This window comes from Mus musculus, chromosome 16, assembly GCF_000001635.26.
Source record: "Mus musculus strain C57BL/6J chromosome 16, GRCm38.p6 C57BL/6J".
In the NCBI taxonomy this organism is placed as follows: domain Eukaryota; kingdom Metazoa; phylum Chordata; class Mammalia; order Rodentia; family Muridae; genus Mus; species Mus musculus.
In genome coordinates this window covers 21,474,607-21,494,086 of record NC_000082.6, presented here as the reverse complement: position 1 = coordinate 21,494,086, position 19,480 = coordinate 21,474,607, and the positions used below count along the sequence as shown (strand labels likewise).

The 19,480-nt window shown below is 43.6% G+C and overlaps 1 protein-coding gene across 6 annotated transcripts in view; it reads right to left on the bottom strand.

The window, feature by feature from the left end:
- The window catches only part of Vps8 (VPS8 CORVET complex subunit), a 221,564-nt gene that overhangs the window by 150,595 nt on the left and 51,489 nt on the right, over positions 1-19,480 (bottom strand). For all 6 annotated transcript variants that reach the window (NM_001285893.1, NM_001285894.1, NM_001081366.1 and 3 more), the window contains 5 exons: positions 18,765-18,839; positions 17,578-17,613; positions 16,511-16,601; positions 16,196-16,242; positions 15,604-15,693 (listed from right to left, as the gene is read on the bottom strand). In NM_001285893.1, coding sequence (NP_001272822.1) covers positions 15,604-15,693; positions 16,196-16,242; positions 16,511-16,601; positions 17,578-17,613; positions 18,765-18,839 — 339 coding nt within the window. The remainder of the gene's footprint in view (positions 1-15,603; positions 15,694-16,195; positions 16,243-16,510; positions 16,602-17,577; positions 17,614-18,764; positions 18,840-19,480) is intronic.

The window sequence follows — 19,480 nt, the reverse complement described above, 5'->3', positions numbered from 1 at the left end:
AAGACACTGATGTCAGAGGCCTGTCTCTATCTCCTTAGAATGTTAACTCACTCTCTTCCTGTGCTAACTCAGGCCAAGAAACGAAAGCAGTGATTCTAGGAAAAGGTACACATGGGCTGTGTGAAAGAAACACATTCCAAACCAATAAAGGCAGAATAAGTCCCACCAATAAAGGCCCTGCCCAAAGATGTGCTCAAAATAAAACATTTGAACACCTACCTCATGAGATAACAGACCATGAACGAGTGCCACTAGGGACTGCCAATACCAGTAGTTAAACCCTAAAACTTACCAGGCAGAATCTGTTTTAAAACTATTACATACAAAACAGAGAAGGAGAGCATCATCTAAAGAATCCTCAGAGCCGGGCGTGGTGGCCACACCTTTAATCCAGCACTCGGGAGGCAGAGGCAGGCGGATTTCTGAGTTCGAGGCCAGCCTGGTCTACAGAGTGAGTTCCAGGACAGCCAGGGCTATACAGAGAAACCCTGTCTCAAAAAACAAAAACAAACAAACAAAAGAGAATCCTCAGAAAGTAACACTGATACATTATCCATATCTCATCAGTTTCACTCAGCCAATAAAGTCTTTAAATTAGAAAAAGAAGAAGGAGGAGAAGGAGAAGAGGAAGAAGAAGAGGAAGAAGGAGAAGGAGGAGAGGGAGAAGAGGGAGAAGAGGGAGGAGAGGGAGGAGGAGAAGAAGAAGTAGTAGTAGTAGTAGTAGTAGTAGTAGTGCCCACTACTGTTGCTGTTTAAATATAGCATTGAGAATTACTGAGGTCCCCAAAGATGCTGCTGGATTCCAATGGCTGGAAAAACCACTGGTATGTCTACTTAGGAGTCTGTCTTCCAGTGACAGTGAGAGCCAGCTGCAGAGGCTGGAGTGGTGAGTAAAGAGTCTGGGACAGAGGACAGAAGAGGCAGGAAGAGCACACAGGGAAGCAGAAAGCTGAGAGAAGAAGGGAGAGTATCAATGCATGCATGACTGGAATCCCAAATAAGAAGGAAGGCGCTGGAGCATAGCAAGTAGCCCACCAGGGAATTCAATAATGTTTCCTGAAATAAAAACACCTGCATCTCTAGCCTGAAAGAGCACCAGGGGGAAATGGTCTGAACTGACACATGGAGATGCAGAGGATTCTAAAAATAAAGAAAAGGCCAGGGAAATAAACCCATCATTCGGGAAAGCAAAAGCCTCTAGGCTAGTCCCGGACTTAGCCACAGTGCCAGAGGTAACAACAATACTTCCTAGATCTTTAATTAAATGGCCTCCAATATAAAGACTGGAGACGAGCAATTTGAACGCGGCTCGAAGAACATTGTTCTCACAAACCTTGAAAATGCTTAAGTTGGTACAGAGTTCTGAAAGATGAGATGCCTGAAAAACAAATTTTAAAAACCCAGAAACACCAGGCACTAAGCAGACGAATAAGACAGATCAATTCAGACTAAGAGAGAAAGCTGTAAAATCAATTCAGCACCTAGGCAAGAAAGACGCCAAAGCAGATGAAAGAGGAAGTAACTAGACTGGGGAGGTGACTCAGGAGGTAAGACCACTGGCTGCCCTCACAGAGGACCTGGGTCCCAATCCTAACACCTATGCGGTGGCCCACGACTGTCTGTATCTCCAGCTCTAAGGGGTCTGACCCCTCCTCTGGCCTCTGCGGGCATTTCATGCATGTGGTGCACAGATATACATGCAGGCAAAAACAAATGCCTATGCACATAAAATAAATATGTAAAAAAGAGGACAACTCATTAGTTTGGAGATAAAAATTAAGACCATGAAGAAAAATTTATCATGGAAATTGAGATGCTAAAAAAGAACCAAACAGAAATTTGTGTAATCAAAGAATGAAATACACAGCAGAACCTGCACAAAACCTTTCAAAGATCCAACTGTGAACGTTTCAGCGTGGACTGGACAGGGGAGAATTATGAGGCCCCGCCCTTATCTTAGGCCCTATGGCAGTTAATGGCTGTAGGAGGGGACAGTCATAGGCATAACCACTACTAAATTCTCCACAATCCAGTAAACACTGCATCCAAGCATGTGCAACCAATCCTGACTAAGCTCTTGGATTATTTATAAACAAACAGGCAAACAAGAGGCATGTGAGAAAGAAAGGGGATTGTAGAAGGAGACAACAGAGGGGAAGGGGCAATGTATCATCAATATTAATTATATGTATTTATATGAAAGAGTAAAAAAATTAAAAGCTATTGTAAAAAAAAAAAAAAAACAACCAAACAAAAACAATATATCAAGTATATTAACCATGGCACCAAGGAGTAAGGGACGGAAGGGACTCTATGAATTCAAACCATCCTAGGTTATATAGCAAGTTCCAGGCCATCCAGAGCTAGTGAGATCATATCTCAACAACAACAAAACCAAACTATACTAAACGGCAGAAAACATCACCAGAGACGTGATCGGGCCCAAGAATGGATTCCAGGCACAGGGGACACCGTCAAGACAGCAGCACATAGAGATGTATAAAAGGAAAGGCAATTAATAACCACAACCCAAACAAGAGACACAACCTAAGAAGTCATGGGGTAGAAGGAGATGAGATAAAGTCTAAAGGCGTACACAATTTATTCAATCAAAGTATAGTGAAGATTTTCCAGAGCTAGAAAAAGACATCCAAACCCAAAGACCTGATCACCGAAGAACCTAGCCATGGCAAAATGTTACAAATACATTGCCTAGCATTGTAAGGAACAACTCCACATCACAGAGAAGACACCAGCATAACATCGGATCTGTCACCAGCACTGAGAGCCAGGAAAACAGGTCTACATATTTCAAGCTCTGAAAAGAAACTGCCAACCATGACTGCTACATGCAGCCAAGTTCTCTCTTAAAACTGACGGAGAAATGACTGCTTCCAGAACAAATTAAGGCAATTCATGACAACTGAGCCCGCACTGTCTTAAGGGACACTACACAGAAGGAGAAGAAAATTGTCTCACCCACAAGGACACAGGAGAGAATGCATTTCACAAGAGAAACAGCTAATGGAGCATAGTGAAGATGGCCCCAACCAGTAAACAAATGAGGAAAAAAAAAAACAAAAACCTACCAATAATTCACCCAGACACAACCTCCAACAAAACTATAGCAAATAGCAAAACCCACCAGAACAACCATCTTTTTTTGTTTGTTTATTTTGTTTTGTTTTGTTTTTTGAGACAGGGTTTTTCTGTATAGCCCTGGCTGTCCTGGAACTCACTCTGTAGACCAGGCTGGCCTCGAACTCAGAGATCCACCTGCCTCTGCCTCCCAAGTGCTGGGATTAAATGTGCCACCACCGCACGGCTCAGGACAACCATCTTATACACAAAATGCCTTAACTAACCAATCAAGACCCAGAGAAAGGCTGGATGTGGGGGTTGGGAGGACAGACAAGATCCAGAGCTGGGGAGATGGTGCTTAAAACACAGACTAAGTGTGAGGCCTGGAGTTCATATCCTTATATGTATATATATATATATAACCTATATGGCTATATGGCTGTCGTGGCCCAATTTTAATTTCAGTACATTAGACATTAGAAGTCAAGCTAGCCCTATCAGTGAACTTCAGGTTTAACTGAGAGATCCTGCTAAATGAGTAAGATAGGACAGTAGGAGGACTGCCCACATCAACCATGGGCCTTTACACAGACATGCACATGACCACACATGCACAAGACATATGTGCCACACATATATGCACAAGAAAGAAAACCAGTACATGCTGCCTCCAATAAACCAGTGTAACTAGCAAAAACAGCCAAAACCGGGGAGTCAACGGTCAGGAAGCAACATACCAAGTAAAAGTACGCTGGAAACAAGCTGGCTCAGGAATTTCTATATCTGATATGGTAGATAGCAAATCAAAACCAGTCAGAAGAGGTAAGAAGAGAAAAATGGCATGCATGAAACGAGTGTAAATACTTATGGAAACAATGTAAATAGATCACAGTCCTGGGGACCCACTATGTGGTCTTCTGACATTCACTGTGGCATACATATACATGCAGACCCCCTCTGACTCACTCCCCTACACATAAATAAATAAGAAAATGTTATTAAACATATATTTTTTAATTGAAATAATTCCTTGTTTCTTATCAGACCACAATGGAACCTAGAAATCAACAGCAAACCTCAAACACTACACAAACATGTAAAGACCAAACAAAACCCTGGTAAAAAAACAGTAGTCCACAGAACCCAAGAGGAAACTTAAAAATTACCAGAACCAGATGAAACTGGTGGCACGCCCTAGTGGCGCAAGAACCAAAGGGAAAGGCTTACCATTCTAATCACTCATATTAAAAAATCAGAGAGATTTCAAAATAGGTAACCAAATGATTTGCCTCAGGGTTCTCGAGAAATAAGAAGCCACTAAAACCAAATACACAGACAGCAAAAAATAATAAAGATGGGGACAGAAATGGATGAAACAGTAAAGAGTAATTATATAAAATCAACCAGTGCCTCTTTGAAAAACATTAACAAGATTCACAATTCCCAAGCCAAACCAAGCAAAAACAAGTCAAACAAGGCCAAACGTATAAAGTTACAGATGGAAGAGACCTATCACCAACGAAATACACAAGGTTACTAGGAAATGCTTTTAAAATGTATATTCTCAAATGTGGAAACACCTAGAAGAAGCATGTTAACTTCTGAATGTGTACAACCTGCCCAAACTAAAGCCAGATGAAACCAACAATGCGCACAGACCCAAGAAGCTGTGGGACAGAAGCAAAGTGAAAAGTTTCCCACAGGCTCCAGCCAGAGCCGGGTTCTGGCCCAGGACTGGGCGGCATCAGTCTGAACTGAGCAGGAAAAATCTACCAACGCCTCTGAAACTGTCCCACAAATGGGAAGGAAAGGAACACTACAAAAGCCATTCTAAGAAGCTGGTATTTCCAGCAGCAAAACAAGGACACACGTACAAATCACACACACAAGCAAAATACAAACCACAACACACAATTTCCCTGATGAACACGGGTGCAAAAGGGAAGATGCCAAGACTATCCCTACTTGGAAGATGATGTCCTTAAAGGACCCCGTGGACTCTAGCAGAGAACTGCTCCATCTGTCAACACGGTCAGTACAGTGGCAGGAGACAAGGTCAGCTTTCTTATGCAGTAATACTGAATCTGCTAAGAAAGAAATTAGGAAGATTACCCCGTCCACAATTGACGAAGAAAAGGGATAAAACCATAACCAAGGAGGTAAAGGCCTGCACAATGAGAATGTTCCGACTTGAGGAAGGAGATGAACAAAACACCAGGTAATGGGGACGTCCGCTATGTTCCTGAGTTGGCAGAATTCATTGTATGGAAATGACTACATTACCAGAAGTATTCCACAGATTCACTGTAATACCTTCAAAATTCCAATGGCTGCCCTGAGAGGACATCATAACTGTTAAATAGCATTACCTATTGACTCCACGAGGAAAGTGTGGCTGCTGGCAGTAGGTACGAGGTGCCACCTGCTGGCAGGACACAAATTAGCACTACTGACATTTTAACCAGTAAAGCTCATTCTTCTGCCTCCAATAATAGCTTCTTTAATTTGTTTTTATTTTTTACATTTGTTTGTCTTAAGGCAAGGTCTCAGAGATCCAAGCTAGCCTTGTACTTCTAACTTTTCTGTTTCAGATTCCTACGTAATAGTATTAAAGATTAAAGTACAACAAACCTCCCAGATACTACAAACCCAAACTATGCCACCCAGCAAAGGAAGTCTTTTTATACAGTTCTTAGCACTGTGTGTGGATGGAGAAAGCCACTCCCAGGACATAAAGATATCAGAGGGAAGTCTCACGGATTTGGGAGATGGCTAAACTGGTAAAGTGCTTGTATGTATGCAGCATGAGAACTGGGTACAGTGCCCAGCACCCATGTAAAAGCTGGGTGTGGCAGCACATATGCAACCCCAGCACTGGAGAGGCACAGGCAGGAGAAGCCCAAGGGATTGCTACCCAACTATTCTACTCAAATCAGTGAGCTCCAGACTGAGTGAGAGAACAAGGTGAAGAGCCATAGAGGAAGACCCAGTATCAATCGCCAGCTTCCACATACACACAGCCACACATGTGCACACACAGACAGAGACAAATACATAGACACTGACAGACACAGTCAGTCATAGACAGAGAGACACGGAGACAGAAACAGATAGACACAAACAGATAAATATAGACATTGACAGACATAAGCAGAGACAGAGTCACAGACAGTCGCAGATGAGAGACACAGACAGACACAGAGACACACACAGACAGATACAGATACAGATAGACACAGAGACATAGAAAAACAGACTAGATACAGTCACAGACAGACAGAGACACTGTCACAATCACAGACAGACACAGACAGGAAGAGACAGACACACAGAACTAAGACAAACACAGACACAGAAACAGTCACAGACAGAAACAGACTCAGTTACAGACACAGACACAGGCAGGAAGCAAGAAAGGAAGGGCAGAATCTCAATGCTAGGAGTGGACTACCTCCTTATGAGTTGTTGGTCAGAAAGGCTCCACTGGTTCCCAAAACAATAAATACTATGACCATTGCTGTTGACTGCCCATGGCAACTCAATGGTAAGACCCAACTGTGCAAGGCACCAGGTGCTTTGGCTTCAGGCCATAAAGAAACAAAGCTGAACTTATTGACATTTCACAGTGCTAGAAGGTGCTATGTAGGCTGCTGGGGGAGAACTATCACTAATGTGAGGCTTTCAAGTTACAGCAGGTGCAAGCCAGTCAAGGTGTGCCCACTTAAGGGGATAGCCAGCGTTTTTCTGATTGGAGTTGAAGCCTGCTCTACAGGAGGGAACTCACTCTGGTAGCCTGATCAAAAGTCCAGTCCTAGTGAGGAAGCTACAACTGTTTTGCCAACTGGGCATGATGTGCCTCTCAACTTGCCTTCTACATATCCATGCTGATGCCAAAGCACTGCTGCTCTTAGGCCTGGTGAGAGAAGCTTTGACACTAGGCGGTGGTTAACGAGACAGGTGACCCTTAGTACTCAGATACCAGCTAAGAGGGTATCTACACCACCTGCCCCAAGGTACATCGCAAAAAAGAAACATACGAATGTGAGGGCCAGAGGAAGAGTCAGAGTGTCATGGAGCCTTCATAGGACCTACGCTGGATTTGGTCCATCGAGAGGCATAGAGAGGGTCCCACCACTTCTTGCAGGTGCACAGGCAGTTTACTCACTGCTGAGGGAAAGGATTTGCAAGAAAGAAAAGACAGGAGACTAGACACACACGTAGAAGTGGATGGGGTGGGAAGAAGAAAGGAAAGGGAGAGAAGAGAGGGCAACAGGGGTATAATCAAAACATTACATACACATGCATGTATGGAAATAGCAGAATAAAATTAACATATAATAATAAAAACTTACGAAATGCCCCTCCTGTTCAGAAGCCATCCTCCCTTCATTTGAGTAGGACAAACAAAAGAAAGGCATAAATCCAAGAGCTATCTCCTCAACAGCACTTCACTTCAAACTGAAATGCACCATCTTGCTCCCTCTTCTCCTTCCCTCTCTTCCCTTTCTCCCTGCTAGGAAGCCAGACTGGACTCAAAATCACTGTGCAGCAAGAGATAGTCTTGAACTGAATATCCTTGGGTCTCAGTCACCTGCAAGTTGGAGTTATATAAAGTGTCTCATCACAATCCAACATCTTCTCCTGCCGGTCCACCTCACGTGCCGCTTGCATCTCAGCCTTGGTCAGACAGGCTTCTCTTTGCAGTGGGTGGGAGTTAATGCAGACTCACAGCTGGTCCAAGTGCTGAGAGCGAGTGATGCTGAGTGCCCAGCTCTAAATGGACCTGCCATCAGCTCCAAGGAGAGCCAGCGGGGACTTTAGCCTTATTCAGGATGTGCCCTTGGTACAACAGTGTGGGACTGGTAAGGGGTTAACCAATCACTTCCTGGTCGTATTTCAGGCCTGCTCCAGAGGAGGAAATTCATTTCTCGTACTGTGATCCTGGTCAAGAGCCCATGCCTCAAGAGGTCATGGGCCCTACCAGGGCCTCTGCTCGTGGGCCTGAACAGACTGAGCCCTTGGGGATGAGGGCTGACACCCTGCTGTTACTGTTGCAGGGGAGGGGCATTCCTTCCAGTAAACAGCCCCAACCTATGCACACAGGCGCAGCCCCACTTAAAGCTGGCAAGTCACATGACAGTGGGAGGAGAGCTGCTCACAAGACAGGCGCAGGAGGGTGTTAGGAGAGTACTGGGGGTCAGTACACTAGGACTAAAGATATTTCTAACTCCTACCTAGCTACACCTTTCAAATCTAGTAAACAAATTTGAATCTAATGTTTAATCTTGTCAGGTTTATACACAATTAAATGGGATTTTCTTATCAAGATCATTTTCAATTTTGACTCTTGCTGCTACCTAGCCCTGACAGGCTTGTCAATAAACTAACTTTACTTATGTCACTGATAAAAACTTGGGTATGAGCCGGCGGTGGTGGCACATGCCTTTAAACGCAGCAGAGGCAGAGGCAGGCAGATTTCTGAGTTCGAGGCCAGCCTGGTCTACAAAGTGAGTTCCAGGACAGCCAGAACTACACAGAGAAACCCTGTTTTGAAAAAAAAAAAAAAAAAAAAAAAAAAAAGACAAAAAACAAAACTTGGGTATGAAGGTATGCATGCGCGCACACACACACACACACACACACACACACACACACACAGACACACACATACACACACACTATATGCACATATACATATATGCAAAGATTAATCACAGGAGCCTGACATTACAGACTGGTAGAAAAGGAGGATATAACCTATACAAAACTGGCTTTCTGTGTCTGGTTTTAGAGTGCTCTTTCAGTGGATAGAAGAGTATCAGTGCCGCTTCTATATATAAATAGTACTACGGCAAAACATTTACTGAAAAGTGCCTACTCCGCCCTGGTAATAAACTGATCATACAGAAAAAACTTAAAAATATGAAAGTACATTAAGAGAGAATGAATAACAAGCCACCAAAAATATGTTTGTGTGCAAATGCTGTGACTGGGGATGTTCCACAACACCTGGGGTCTTCAAGATGTGAACAATTATATTGTAGCTACACACGTCACACACACTGGGCTCTGGCGTTAATTTCTCTAACACGTAACGTTTATCTGGACTTTTTGAACTATGTTCACACGAAAAGAAGTCTTGTTCAACTACACAGTGAAGAACTGCAGATGGAAACCCTGAAGTCCAAATGTTTACATTCAGTCACTAACTTCCTTGTTATGTGCCCTAAGCGACTTACCTCGTCTCTCTGTGCCTGCATGCCATGTATAACGGGGAGCAGTAACAGCGCCTGCCTTAGAGAGTTCTGCTAAGAATTACATGGGTGATATGCAGCAACCATGCACTGCCTAAACACGACTCTGCCCGCTCAAAGCCTGGTCCCTGGGGTGGGGATGCTTAATGATGGTTGAACTTTCAGGAGCTGTAGTCTGGTGGAAAGTTAATTATGTCTCTAAGAAAAGAAAATGTTTTCCTCATAGGAGTCCATGAGAGCAAACTGCTAAAATGAGCCCAGAACCTTTGGAGTACTGTTGGGTATGCACTACCCAACACTCACACATACCCTTCTGACATGACAGTGCCGTTTTCCTCAAAGCCCCCACCTAAGGTGACTGACCAGATACCAGTGCTACACTCTCAAATTGCAAAAAAGGTGAGCTGAATGGATCTATTTTTGCCTATAAAGTAACTAGCTTTAGATTTTTTTCATAACACTAAATAGATTAAGGCAAAAGGTTTGTAATAGAGTCTGTCATTAGATGTTTAGAAACCAAAAGATTAGGTGTTTACTAGAATTATTTATTTTAAATTTTGAGCACAGGCAAAGATGACTTGAATTTCTGATCCATCCTCCTGCCTCCGCCTCCTATGTGCTTTTTAAGTGTGTGCTGTCTCCTACATAATACTGCAGCTCAGACCCAAGTCTTGGTGCCTACCAGGCCAGGACACTGCTGGGTACCTAGCCAGCCATGTGGTTATCACCATGATTAGCCACTTAACTCAGTCCCACTCAGTGGCGCACTGTCATCTGTCTGCTCTGGACACAGCACTACATGGCTGTTAAGAGCTGGGCTCTGAAGTCCGGAACACTCAGATCTGAGTCTGGGCTTTACCACTTTAGCAGCAGTACTATCTTGGAAAGTAACTTAGCCTCTGAGCTTCCTCAGATACAAAGACGACAAAACATTATGTCTACATTTCGTGGAACGGTAAGAATTCAATGAAAATGAAAGGCACACACTTTTCACATGCAGATCTATCTGTTCAGGGAATCTCTGTCAATCATCACTGGTTGGTTTGCCTGGATGGTTAGTTGTTTGATGGACTGCTTGAACTCCTTAGTGCTTTAGTAGGCAAAATCTGAGCTGGGTTATTCTCCTCTTTGAAGTCTTAGAAGTCTCTTCTAGCATCTAACTTTAGGTAAATAGTTCTCTCCATATTTGTAGATGTTGTGAATTTGCAAAATGTCGAACTCTGAATATGAAACATCACCCACACCCACGGGCTCATGTCCCCAGCACTGTCTGTCTGTCTCTGTCTCTATCTCTGTCTCTGTCTCTCTCTTCCCACCTCCTCTCAAATAATTCTCCCATCTTTCCCTATTGGTTGCTTCTTTTTATTAAAACATACTTTTTGACAGTCATTCTTTAAATGAATGCCTCTTGGGGAATTATGTTATTACTAAAACATTAAAACTTATAAAACTTACAAAGCTTATCTTTTCTGACTACACCTCACTGCATATTTTTTATTATAGTGAATGTTCGTACATATGTGTGCAGGATCTGGGGCACATTGGTGTACCCTGGCTTACCAGTGGATGGCACATGACAGAAACTGAGCTGTAGGGAGCAGCCTGGGCTCATCGGACTTTCACTGCGAGCGCCTGCACTTGGTGCCACCTCAACTGGCCCATAAAAACATGTTTGCACAGGCTGCTATTCCTAGGCAATCCTGTCTGTCCCTTCTTTTTGCTGTGTGGTTTCATCTATCTGTCTATCCTCGTCATCTAAGTTCTGAGCATCAAATAGAGATGTAAAAATGTCAGTATCAAAATCCAGCTCTTAGGAGACAAAGGCAGGTACAACTTTGGTGTGTTCAAGACCAGCTTGATCTTGTTAGCAAATTCCAGGCCTACCAGGATTATTCAGTAGGACCCCTATAGTAATATTAATAATAATAACAATAACAAACAATAATAATATGGTAATATTATCAGTTCTTGCTCTGAAGAATTCCAAAATTCCTAAATTTCTTTTAAGTGTTTCCATTATAATAAAAATATTTCAGCTATACTACAATCTTTAAGCCAGGAAGGACTACACTTATTGTACTTAATTTATATGAAATCAAGGTTCACATAGTCAAGCCAATGGGCCAAATCCTGTCACAACAAAGAATGGTTCATTCAGCTAGGCCGGTGGCAGATGCCTTTAATCCCCACACTTGTAAGGCTGAGACAGGTAGATCTCTGTGACTTTGACACCAGTCTGAGTCTGGTCTACACAGCAAGTTCCTGGCTAGCTTGGGCTACACTGTAAGACCTGCCTCAAAACAATCAAACAAATAAATAAACACACATACACTATATTTTATACATACATACACATGAACTGGAACAATGGGACATTCATGGTGGGAAAAACTAATTCCTAGGAGCTGTCTTCTGAATTCTACACATACGCCATAGCACAGGCAAAAACAGTGGGAGCTGGAATGCAGCTCAGTGGTCCAGCGTGTGCTTAGTATGTGTCAGGCCTGCAGCTCAGTGGTCCAGCATGTGCTTAGTATGTGTCAGGCCTGCAGCTCAGTGGTCCAGCATGTGCTTAGTATGTGTCAAGCCTGCAGCTCAGTGGTCCAGCATGTGCTTAGTATGTGTCAGGCCTGCAGCTCAGTGGTCCAGCATGTGCTTAGTATGTGTCAGGCCTGCAGCTCAGTGGTCCAGCATGTGCTTAGTATGTGTCAGGCCTGCAGCTCAGTGGTCCAGCATGTGCTTAGTATGTGTCAGGCCTGCAGCTCAATGGTCCAGCATGTGCTTAGTATGTGTCAGGCCTGCAGCTCAGTGGTCCAGCATGTGCTTAGTTTGTATCAGGCCCTCAGTTCAATTTCTAGCAACCAGAGGACGAGGATGAGGAGTGACAGAAACCATTGTGACTTTACAAACCTAAGTTTACCATCTAGTTCTTTTTAGAGAAGTTGGCTGTTCTGATATTCAAATATGTATTTAAAGAAGACATGAGACTAATTGCTCCATGAGGCCAGAGAGATGGCTCAGCGGTTAAAAGCACTCACTGTTCTTGAAAAGGACCTAAGTTCAATTCCCTGCAACCACAGGGTGGCAGGCAACCATTTGTAACTCCAGTTTCAGAAAAGCTAACACCTTCTTCTGACTTCCACGGGCACATGGTACACAGGTACACATACATACATGCAGGTAAAACATTCATGTGCATAAAACAAACCTTAAAAAAAAAAAAGGTATTCCTCATTTTCCACATCCTCGCCAACATGTGCTGTCACCTGACTTTTTTTTTATCTTAGCCATTCTGATTGGTGTAAGGTGTAATTTCAGGGTCATTTTGATTTGCAGTTCCCTGATTCACTAAGGACTTTGAACATTTCTTTAAGTGCTTCTTGGCCATCAAGTTGGTCTTGAACACACCAAAGTTGTACCTGCCTTTGTCTCCTGAGAGCTGGATTTTGATACTGACATTTTTACATCTCTATTTGATGCTCAGAACTTAGATGACGAGGATAGACAGGGCAGTTAAGAGTTGCATGGTGTCAGAGAAAGAAGCATTTGATTTCCTGATCCGCACTGTTAAGATCCCTCTGTTGTGAATTCTCGGTAGCTTTATAACCCATTTTTTTATTGGGTTGTTTGGTTGTTGGAGGTTAGCTTCTTGAGTTCTTTATATATTTTGGATATTAGCCCTCTATCGGATGTGGGGTTGGTGAAGATTTTTTTCCCAATCTGTAGGTTATTGGTTTGTCCTATTGGCTATGTCCTTTGCTTTACAGAAGCTTTCCAGTTCCATGAGGTCCTATTTATCAATTCTTGATCTTAGAGCCTGAGCCATTGGGGTTCTGCTTAGGATATATCCCCCTGTGCCAATGAGTTCTAGGCTCTTTCCCACTTTCTCTTCTATTAGACTCAGTGTATCTGGTCTTATGTTGAGGTCCTTGATCCACTTGGACTTGAGCTTTGTTCAAGGTGACAAATATGGATCTATTTTCATTTTTCTACATACCAATTAGACCAGCACCATTTATTGAAGAGCTTTCTTTTGTCCATTGTATATTTTTGGCTTCTTACACTACTCCACTGCTGGTGGGACTGCAAACTAGTACAATCACTCTGGAAATTAATCTGGAGGTTCCTCAGAAAATTGGAAACAGATCTACCTGAAGACCCAGCTATACCATTCTTGACCATATACCCAAAAGATGCCCCATCATACCACAGGGGCACATGATCCCCTATGTTCATAGCGGCCTTATCTGTGATAGCCAGAAGCTAGAATCAACCCAGATGTCCCATGACAAGAAGAATGGATTCAGAAAATGTGACTCATTTACACAATGGAATACTACTCAGCTATTAAGAATGAGGACATCCTGAGTTTTGCAGGCAAATGGGTGGAACTAGAAAATATCATCCTGAGTGAGGTAACTCAGACCCAAAAGGACATGCATGGTATGTACTCACCAATAAATGGATGTTAGTCCCCACCCCACCCCCAAAAAAAGAAAGTACAGAATACCCAAAATATAATCCACAGAACTCAAGAAGGTTAACAAGCCAAAGGGCCCAAGTGAGGATGCTTCGATCCCACTTGCAAGGGAGAAGAAAGCAATCAAGGGAAGCAGAGGGAGGGAGGGACCTGTGGGTGGGAGAGGGAAGGGGGAGGGTAAAAGGTGAACATAATCAGGTATTGGGGGTGGGGGAGGACAGGAGAGAAGCCCTGAGGGCCAGAAGAATGAATGTAAACATGCAACCTGAGGGAGTGGGTAGGAGGGGGGATCCTCTAGAATGTACCATAGATCTGAGAGGGGAGAGACTCACAGGACTCAGAGGGAAGGACCTTAGATGACATGCCTACAGTGGGGAGAGGGAACTTGTAGAGTTCACCTCCAGCAAAAAGACAGGACATCAAATGAAGGGATGGGATTGCCATTCCACAGTCAAAAACTCTGACCCAGAATTGTTCCTGTCTGAAAGAACTACAGAGACAAAAATGGAAAAGGAGGTAAAGGAGGTCCAGTGACCAGTCCAACTTGGGATCCATTTCAGGGGAGGCTCCAAGGCCTGACACTAACTATTACTGATACTATGATGTGCTTACAGGCAGGAGCCTAGCATGGCTGTCCTCCAAGAGGCCCAACAAACAGCTGACTGAGACAGGTGCAGATACTTACACCCAACCAATGGAATGAAGTCTGGGAGCCTTGTGATCGAATTAGGGAAAGGCTGGAAGAAGTTGAGGAGGAGGGTGACCCCATAGGAAAACCAGCAGTTTCAACAAACCTGGGCCTCTGAGATCTCTCAGATACTGAGCCACCAACCAGGCAGCATACACCAGCTGATATGAGGCCCCCAGTACATATACAGCAGAGGACTGCCGGGTCTGGACTCAGTGAGAGAAGACCTGCCTAACCCTCAAGAGACTTGAGGTCCCAGAGAGTAGGGAGGCCTGGCAGGGGGGAGGGGGTTTGAGTTGGGGAGGGCATCCTCTTGGAGACAGTAGAGAGGAGGAATGGAATGTGGAACTGTGGGAGGACAGACTGCAAAGGGTAATAACTAGATTGTAAAAAATAAAAGTAATTAAAAAAAAAAGTATCTGCCCCATATAGTGAAAGGCCCTAGATTTCGCACACACACATACACACACACACACACACACACACACACACACACACATACAGAGAGAGGAGAGTAGAAATTTGTTTAAATAGATTTATAAGAAATATAACTAGAGATCACTACAAATAGGAAAACCAGCATAATACATATGCATATCTCTAAACCGCTCCCTTGGCCTGCATTTCCATTAAGTTCCAAGATAATCTAAACATCTTTCATTAGCATATTTTATAGACTATAATATACATATCCATGAATATATCTCATATATATATATGAGTCACAGGTGTTGCAGGAACTAAATTTAAACCTTAGCAGCCCACTCCTTCCTTAACTACTCTAGTTAACATAAACGTGAGCCATTAGCAGGGTGTTATCCACAGTAACGTGACAAGTCACAGGTGTGTCCCTTCATGACATGAGCCCTCTCCCTTCACACAGCCATGAGCAGCAGCTCACCTGTCATTTTCTATCTGACTGGACACTTCTGAAAATTTAGTCTTGTACGGTTTCCCTACAAATGCTGAAACACTAAAGAATGCTTAATAGTCAAACCCCAGAAGTCACGTGCGTGAGGCTGAGCATATCATGTGCACAAAGGTCACTGGGGGCAGGAGGGCATCTGTGGTTGGTGAACGAGCCACACGTACAGACGTACCTGAAAGTGTTGCTCCATCACTTGGATTTTCCCCTGGTCCGGGCACTTTTTCAGAGCCCGATCTGCATAATGGAACAGGATCTCTACCATCTGTAAGAAAAGTAGCTTTGAGTCAGATTCAAAGAGTATGGCTACATTTGTTCAATATTTAACATGAATAGTTAATACTGAATCACCCTCTATTGCTGTATTAGAACTGCAGTTGGGATTTTAGTGGCTTTATTCCCTAATTCTCTCAGATGAAGGACTAGTGTTAAGTTGCTAATCCTTCCTAAGAAATATCTGTATGGTCCAGACACAGCCCCTATATTGCTCAGGAAATGAGAACCTGGAGGTAAGTGCCCCAGCAATCCTTCCCTGCAGATGGACAGGTCACTGTGAGCCTGGTCCCCATGTCACCCTTCTCCTCGGTATTCTCTTGACTATTTTGCTGTTTTACTGTTTTCACGGGTGAGGGCAATGGTGAGACCACCCGGCACTGCAGGCTGTAACTGGGAACTACAGCCTGACCCACGTCTCATCCCCAAAGACGGCTGCAAATGTTAAAAGCAAAACTGCACTGCACCATTGCAGCCAGCACTGAGACGCTTACCCGATCAGCAACAACAGCCTTCCTCTTGCTGACATCCCCCGATAGCCCTTCAGAGAAACAAAGTCCAACATGAAGCAAAGTCAGCGCTCAGCTCTGAAAGGAAACCTGGGTCTGGTCTCACCCCCACGACCCACATTAACACCACGCACAATTACAACGAACCTCAATATCAAAGAGCCAGGTAACGGGACTAGCTCACACCCAATAGCCTAACAGCTTATCAGTGTGCTTCCCGTCTGTTCTCATCGAGAATCCCCTATGAGAAGACTCTTTACATCGACACTTCCAGTCCCACGACATCTGCTTACTACTTACCCACTACTGCTTTTGCCTTTCCTTCATGAAAAGACCACGCGAGGGCCAAGGCTTCCGTAAGGCAATCCTGTTTCAGGAGATGGTCCATCCTCTACAACGAGTAAGGAGACATGCCAGACCCATCTATCTGACTAGCAACCACTGAGAATTCCAATTCTACCATCGCAGAATTGCTGCTTGGAAATGAACAGCATCTCAAAAGCATTGTGCAACATTTCAATGTAGAACTTTGACTAAGCAAAGCACTTCCTAAAGCACGGGATGCTGTGGTGTCTACTGGCTTGTGTAATGGATGACAGGATAGCCTACACTCAAAAGGGGAACAACGGGACTACCACAGGAGAAATGGCTGCTATTAACACAGTAGCCATCTGGCCCTTCTTAATAACAAGCTCCGAGCTCCCTAGGACAGCAATATACCAGCTCAATGCAAATTCCAAGATTCCCTGGTAACTTCTGTGGCAATGGGACAACACTCTGGTCAACACATGGAAGTGTTGTCTGGTATTTCTAAATGTATAACTATCTTTAAACGTTGGGGCTGGTCTTAATTTTATCGTTTCTCCTTCACAGAACCTAGACATAATTATTCTGGGTTATAAAGTGAACTTGAGACTAGAATTTAAACACAAGGATGGTGAGACGGGGTAGCATCGCCAAACCATGGCGCTGTCATATAAGCTGCAGACAAGCCGCCCGTCTCTCCATTATCTCAAATGGGAGTGAGCGCCTGACGAAGCCACTGCTATCTTGGATAGACTCAAACCCAACTTTTTTTTTAAACTAATTTACTTTAATAACTTAAATAGGGCAATACTACACAAACAAAGCTACCCCTTCCAAATGTCACTGATTAATAACATACCTTCTTCATGCCATGTTCTAATAGCAGAACAGTTAGAGAGGTGCCAGGCCCCATTCTGATATAATCATTTTATTATAAAAAGTGCCTAACAGCTAAAATGGCTTTTATGTATTCCTCTGAGATTAAGATCTGCAAAGTCAAGAAAACATGAAGCTGCAGCCACTTGAGCTCCCACACCGAGGATCCCTGTGAGCTCACTCACCTCCCTCCAGCTTCTCAGCATCATCACGTACACAGACTAGAGAAGAGGGGGGAAATGAAGATGATCGTTAGCAGATCCACTGGGGGGCACAGCGGCTCCAGACGCACAACTCATTTCCCACCCCTAAGCAAACACACTGCTCATCTCAGATGGACACATCCCGGAGCTTACTAAAGGGTCCTCAAGTACCCACACTGAAGAGTAAAGAAACAAAGGACGCGGGCAGCCCAGGCTCACCTCCTGCACCAACTTGGCAATATCCTGGCTGAATTTTAATAATGAAGAAAACTGTCCATTTTATGTTGAAAACCAAATTGTCCTAATGGCAATTATTCTAGGCCAAACACCTGAATGCACTTTAATATATCTTAAGTTGATCTAATCTAAACATCATTTTAATTCTCCAACAAATATGCATAATTAGGTCCTTCCTGGATGTGGTGTCTACTATCAATTGTCAGCATGAGAGACGGGCCTCTGGGCATGTCTGCAGGAGATGATCTTGATTACATTAACTGATATGGGAAGGCCCATCTAAGTGTGCTTGAGATCCTAAACTATATAAAGGAGAAAAGGACCAGGAGTGTGCATTCAGTCTGCTTTCTATTGTGAACACAACATGACCAGCTGCTTCAAGCTCCAGCTGCCCTGACCTCTCTGCCACGATGTGTACCATGAACTGTGAGCTAAGATAAGCCCTTTCTCCCTTCAGTTGCTTTTGCCAGAGCATTTTTCCCAGCAACAGGAAATGAACCTAGATATTAACCTTTTTTTGCTGAGGAAGCTGATCTTCAGCATCCTCATCCCCCCGGCAAATGATAACTGAAGAGGGTGACAGACACTTTATTAGCCTATGATAACCACTTTGCAATGCATGTGCTGATCAAAGCATGACATAAACTCTAATTGAAAGAAACTAGAGTCTTTGTTATTAAAGCAAATGTCAAGAAAGACTATAAAAATATATCTCGGAATCAAGAAAATAAGTCTCTTATTAGCACCTGAACAAAAGAAAAATCAGATCTTAAGTGAAGATAAAAGGCTAAGTAAATAAGAACCCTTGACTATGTGGCTATTGTAAGATTTGGACCAATGCTGACCAGAATTTGTAATAGCACTGTTCTTCATGAGCAACCACCTCCCTCAGCTATCCTGATGACTCTCGCAGTGGAGTGAAAAGGCCTTACCTTGGTCCCCAGATAGAAGATCTGTCCTCCATAGCTACTGATGGATTGGTAGCAAGCCTTCTCTCCAACCAAAGCCTATAAAATAAGCAAACATGCTGCAGTTACACGTGCTAGACGCTTCCTTAAGAATGCCAACTGCAGGGACTTCGAGAGGCTCAGGCTGGAATCCTGATAACCGGATTCCAGCTCCAGCACTGTGAAGGGGTGAAGAAGAGGGCTGACTCCACAAAGTTGTCCCCTGACCTTTATACACACTGTTGCACACATATAAATAATAAACAAAGTTCTAAAAAAATGCTGAATGTAGATACATTTCAAATCAATATAGTTTTAACCTATAAGAAGTAAGAAAAAAATCTGTTGCTTGACTGCCCAGGGAAGGAACTGAAAAGACATAGTTCAAGAAGTCATTTCCCTCCTGTAAACAGCCTTTCCTTTCCCAGAACAATGTGGAAATGGAAGGAAATATGCTAACTTGCAATTTCACTGCAGACTACTGCAGCCTGCCGCTTGCTGGGTGACAGACAGGCAGGCAATGCTTCTGGCAGAAAATAAAGATGGTTGAAACAATACCGCTGAATTCTTTGCAGTGAACAACAAAACACAATAGGAAAAGGGAAAGTGATACAGAACAGTGGAGGTCAGTGCCAGGCAGGATTCCCCGCTACTGAGTGAGTCTTACTTCACGTCACGTTAGACAGCTCTTGATTGTGGGG